This window comes from Hemitrygon akajei, chromosome 5, assembly GCF_048418815.1.
Source record: "Hemitrygon akajei chromosome 5, sHemAka1.3, whole genome shotgun sequence".
NCBI classification, from domain to species: Eukaryota; Metazoa; Chordata; class Chondrichthyes; order Myliobatiformes; family Dasyatidae; genus Hemitrygon; species Hemitrygon akajei.
Window position 1 is genome coordinate 29,719,281 of NC_133128.1, and position 6,000 is coordinate 29,725,280.

General features: G+C 41.8%; 1 protein-coding gene across 1 annotated transcript in view; it reads right to left on the reverse strand.

Moving 5' to 3' along the window:
- The window catches only part of LOC140728626 (uncharacterized), a 99,862-nt gene extending 94,735 nt beyond the window's left edge, over positions 1 to 5,127 (reverse strand). Inside the window, exons 1-2 of the mRNA XM_073047628.1 lie at positions 5,028 to 5,127; positions 4,099 to 4,208 (exon numbers count right to left, since the gene is read on the reverse strand). Of these exons, the coding sequence (XP_072903729.1) occupies positions 4,099 to 4,208; positions 5,028 to 5,127 (210 nt within the window). The remainder of the gene's footprint in view (positions 1 to 4,098; positions 4,209 to 5,027) is intronic.
- Positions 5,128 to 6,000: the final 873 nt, after the last annotated feature.

A 6,000-nucleotide genomic window follows, 5' to 3' on the forward strand; every position in this document is an offset into this window, starting at 1 on the left:
GTGGCAGCCGGATCTCTGGCACTGAGTCTGGTTCTGCAGTGCAGAAGGGAGGGAGGAAGAAGAGGAGAGCGGTAGTGATAGGGGACTCCGTAGTCAGGGGTACAGACAGGAGATTCTGTGGTCGTGACAGAGACTCCTGGATGGTTTGTTGCCTCCTGGGTGCCAGGGTCAGGGATGTCTCTGATCACGTGCACAGCATTCTGGTGGGAGGGTGATCAGCCAGATGTCGTGGTACACATCGGTACCAATGACATAGGTAGAAAAAGTCAGGAGATCCTGAAGAGTGAGTACGGAGAGCTTGGTAGGAAGTTGAAAAACAGGACCTCGAGGGTAATAATCTCTGGATTGCTGCCTGTGCCACGTGCCAGTGAGGGTAAGAGTAGGATGCTCTGGCAGATGACGACTTGGCTGAGAAACAGGTGTAGGGGGCAGGGTTTCAGATTTCTAGATCATTGGGACCTCTTCTGGGGCAGGTGGGACCTGTACAAGAGAGACGGGTTACACCTGAACTACAAGGGGACCAATATACTTGCAGGGAGGTTTGCTAGTGTTATTGGGGAGGGTTTAAACTAGATTTGCAGGGGGATGGGAACCAGAGTGCCAGAGTAGATAGTGGAACAGGGGTAAAAGTGAATGATGTTAGTAGTTCATGCAAAGTCATAAATAGTAAGGTTGTGTGTGGTGGTAATAGTTTCTAAGGTGTGTATATTTTCAATGCAGGGAGTATTGTGGGAAAGGCTGATTAGCTGAGGGCCTGTATTGACATGTGGAATTATGACATCATAGCCATTACTGAAACTTGGCTACAGGAGGGGCAGGACTGGCAGCTCAATGCTCCAGGGTTCCGATGTTTCAGGCGTGATAGAGGCAGAGGGATAAAGGGTGGGGGGTGGCTTTGCTAGTCAGGGATATTAAATCCCTGGATTAAAATATTACAGCAGTGCTTCGGCAGGAAACATTAGAGGGCTTGTCTACGGAGGCCATATGGGTGGAGCTGAGAAATAGGAAAGGTATGACCACATTAATAGGGTTTTATTATAGACCACCCAATGGTCAGCGAGAATTGGAGGAGGAAACATAGAAAATAGGTGCAGGAGTAGGCCATTCGGCCCTTCAAGCCTGCACTGCCCTTCAGTATGATCATGGCTGATCATCTAACTCAGATCCCTGTACCTGCTTTCTCTCCATACCCCCTGATCCCCTTAGCCACAAGGGCCATATCTAACTTCCTCTTAAATATAGCCAATGAACCGGCCTCAACTGTTTCCTATGGCAGAGAATTCCACAGATTCACCACTCTCTGTGTGAAGAAGTTTTTCCTCATCTCGGTCCTAAAAGGCTTCCCCTTTATCCTTAAACTGTGACCCCTCGTTCTGGACTTCCCCAACATCGGAAACAATCTTCCTGCATCTAGCCTGTCCAATCCCTTTAGAATTTTATACGTTTCAATAAGATCCCCCCTCAATCTTCTAAATTCCAGTGAGTATAAGCCTAGTCGATCCAGTCTTTCTTCCTATGAAAGTTCTGCCATCCCAGGAATCAATCTGGTGAACCTTCTCTGTACTCCCTCTATGGCAAGAATGTCTTTCCTCAGATTAGGGGACCAAAACTGCTCACAATATTCTAGGTGCGGTCACACCAAGGCCTTGTACAACTGCAGTAGAACCTCCCTGCTCCTGTACTCAAATCCTTTTGCTATGAATGCCAACATACCATTTGCCTTTTTCACCGCCTGCTGTACCTGCATGCCCACCTTCAATGACTGGTGTACAATGACACCCAGGTCTCGTTGCATCTCCCCTTTTCCTAATCGGCCACTGTTCATATAATAATGTGCAGAGAGATAACAGACAACTGCAGGAGACAGAAAGTTGTGATTTTAGGGGATTTTAATTTTAATTTTAATTTTCCACACATTGATTGGGACTCCCATACTGTTAAAGGTCTAGATAGATTAGTTCGGGAAATGTGTTCAGGAAAGTTTTCTAAATCAATATATAGATTTACCAGCTAGGGAGGATACAATATTAGATCTCCTATTAGGAAATGAGTTAGGGCAGGTGACGGAAGTATGTGTAGGGGAACACTTTGGTTTCAGTGATCATAACGTCATTAGTTTCAACTTGATCATGGATAAAGATAGATCTGGTCCTCGGGTTGAAGTTCTAAACTGGAAAAAGGCCAAATTTGAAGAAATGAGAAAGGATCTAAAAAGCATAGATTGGGACAGGTTTTCTCTGGCAAGGATGTGATTGGTAAGTGGGAGGCCTTCAAAGGAGAAATTTCGACAGTGCAGAGTTTGTATGTTCCTGTCAGGGTAAAAGACAAAACGAATAAGAATAAGGAACCTTGGTTCTCGAGGGATATTGGAATTCTGATGAAGAAGAGAGAGATGTATAACATGTATAGGCAACAGGGAGGAAATAAGATGCTTGAGTATAAAAAGAGTAAGAAAATACTTAAGAAAGATATGAGGAAGGCTGAAAGAAGAGATGAGGTTGCTTTGGCAGTCAGGGTGAAGGATAATCCTAAGAGCTTCTACAGGTATGTTAAGAGCAAAAGGATAGTAAGGGATAAAATTGGTCTTCTTGACGATCATAGTGGTCGGCTATGTATGGAACCAAAAGAAATGGGAGAGATATTAAATAGGTTTTTTGCATCTGTATTTACTAAGGAAACTGGAATGGAGTCTATGGAAACAAGGCAAACAAGTAGGGAGGTCATGGAACTTATACAGATTAAAGAGGAGGAGGTGCTTGCTGTCTTGAGGCAAATCAGAGTTGATAAATCCCCAGGATATTCCTTTGGACCTTGAAGGAGACTAGTGTTGAAATTGCAGGAGCCCTGGCAGAAATATTTAAAATGTCAATATCCGTGGGTCAGGAGCCGGAGGATTGGAAGATAGCTCATGTAGTTCCATTGTTTAAAAAAGGCTCAAAAAGTAAACTGGGAAATTATAGACAAGTGTGAGGTATTGCACTTCAGAAGGTCAAACCAAGGTAGAACATACAAGGTAAATGGTAGGACACTGAGGAGTGCAGTAGAACAGAGGGATCTGGGAGTACAGATACATAATTCCCTAAAAGTGGCGTCACAAGTAGATAGGGTCGTAAAGAGAGCTTTTGGTACATTGGCCTTTATAAATCAAAGTATTGAGTATAAGAGTTGGAATGTAATGGTGAGGTTGTATAAGACATTGGTGAGACTAAATTTGGAGTATTGTGTGCAGTTTTGGTCACCTAATTACAGGAAGGATATTAATAAGGTTGAAAGAGTGCAGAGAAGGTTTACAAGAATGTTGCCGGAACTTGAGAAACTGAGTTACAGAGAAAGGTTGAATAGGTTGGGGCTTTATTCCCTAGCGTGTAGGAGAATGAAGGGTGATTTGATAGAGGTGTATAAAATTATAATTGGTATAGATAGAGTGAATGCAAGCAGGCTTTTTCCACTGAGGCTAGGGGAGAAAAAAACCAGAGGCCATGGGTTAAGGGTGAAGCGGGAAAAGTTTAAAGGGAACATTAGGGGGGGCTTCTTCACGCAGAGAGTGATGGGAGTGTGGAATGAGCTGCCAGATGAAGTGGTGAATGTGGGCTCACTTTTGACATTTAAGAAAAACTTGGACAGGTATATGGATGAGAGGGGTTTGGAGGGATATGGCCCAGCTCCAGGTCAGTGGAACTAGGCAGAAAAATGGTTTGGCACAGCCAAGAAAAGCCAAAAGGCCTGTTTCTGTGCTGTAATGTTCTATGGTTCTAAAACAGACATCCAAAAATGTTTCAGTACAGAACATGACCAAAACATATGTGTCAATGTAGCTGTCTCGGTTTTACATCTGTCACACTGACTATCAACATCAGAAAACATTTTAGCTCGTCTCTCCTTTGTTAAATAGTTTCATAAACAGATGCTTTTATCTTGGTCTTTGATTTACAAATACAATTTTTCTCCACATAGTTACTTTATCTGGAATAACCACAATATAACTTATAAGAATAAATCTTTGTTTTATAAAGATTGGTTTGATAATAATATTTTGTTAGTTAAACAGTTATCTAATTCAAGCAGTACCTTATTGAGTTATACTGAGTTTTTATCTACCTTTGAATTTCCTGTTGATATGGATGTAATTCCCTCTGGTGTAATTATGTTGTTTAGAAATGCATCATATTTGGTAGTTGAATTACCCAACTTGGATCCATCCAGTACAGCTGTAGGAAAGATTTGTTTTCATCTTTTAAAAAAACCATAAAGATATTAGTTTGTTTCAAAAAAACAACCTTTCACTCAATGTCAGCAAAACCAACAAGCTGATTATTGACTACATGAGGAGGTTTAATATCACCAGCATATCTCGTGTGATAGCAGCAATACAACACAATACAAAAAAATTAAATTGCAGGATGAATATATATATTAAATGGTTAAGTTAAATAACTAGTTCAAAAAAATAGGAATTAAAAAGTGAGGTGTCAGAAATCAGAGGGGAAGAAGCTGTTCTTGAATCATTGATTATGTGCCTTCAGACTGCTGTACCTCTTTGCTGACGGTAGCAATGAGAAGAGGGCATGTCATGGGCGATGGAGTTTCTTGATGATGGATAGCACATTTTTGCTCCTTGAAGGTGTCCTGGATACTACGAAGGCTGGTGCCCATGATGGATCTGACTTATTCTACAACTCTCTGCAGCTTACTTCAATCCTGTGCCCCACGTTACCAGGTGCTGATGCAGCCAGTTATCATACTCTCCATGGTACATCTGTAGAAATTTGCGAGTGTTTTGGGTGACATACCAAATCTCCTCAAGCTCCTATTGAAGTATAACCTCCATTTTGCAATCTTTATAGCTGCATTGGTACATTGAATCCAGTTTGGGTCTCAAAGATATTGACATCCAGGAACTTGAAATTGCTCACACCTTCCACTACTGATCCCTCTGTGAGGATTGGTTTGTGTTCACTTAAATCCACAATCAATTTTTTGTTCTTACTGATGAGTGCAAGGTTGTTGCTGCAACACCACTCAGCTACCTGATGTATCTTCTTCGTGTACCAAGGTTCCACTAGCTTTGGTAGCATCCAGGACATTTTCAATGAGCGGTGCCACAAAAAGGTGACATTCATCATTCATGATGCAATCTGTGATTCTGCCAACAATAGTTGTATCATCAGCAGATTTATAGATGGCATTTGAGCTGTGCCTAGCCACACAGTCATAGGTGTAGAGAGAGTAGAGCAGAGGGCTAAGCACACATCCCTGAGGGGTGCCAGTGTTGATCGTCAGCAAGGTGGAGATGTTATTTCCAATTCGCACAGGTTGTGGTCTTCCAGCTAGGAAGTTGAGGTTCCAGTTGCAGAGAGAGGTACAGAAGCACAGGTTCTGAAGCTTTTTGACCAGAACTGTAGGAATGATGTTGTAAAACTCTCAGCATCCTGACATACAGTTACAAGAAAAAGTTTGTGAACCCTTTTTTTCTGCATTAATTACTCCTAAAATGTGGTCTGACCTTTATCTAAGTCACAATAATAGACAAACACAATCTGCCTAACCTAACAACACACAAACAATTGTACGTTTTCTCATCAATATTGAATACACTATTTAAATAATCACAGTTTAGGTTCAAAAATGTATGTGAACCTCTGTGGTAATGTATTTGACAAAGCTGTTTGGAGTCAGGTGTTGAAATCAATGAGATGATTGATTACAATCATCTCTGGGTTGTAAAGATGGCCTGCCCTATAAAAAAGACACACAAAGTCAGGTTACTGACAGAGCCTGCTCTTCTCAAGCAAGATATGTTCATGTGCACCATACCTTGATCAAACAACTTTCAGATAATCTTGGAAGAAGGATTGTAGAGGGACCTAAAGCTGGAAAAGGCTACAAAAGCACTTCTGAAGACCTGAGAGTTCATCAGCCCACAGTAAGCGAAATTGTCTACCAATGGAGGTAAGTCAGTACTGTTGTTACTCTCCCTGGGAGTGGGCATCCTGCAAAGAT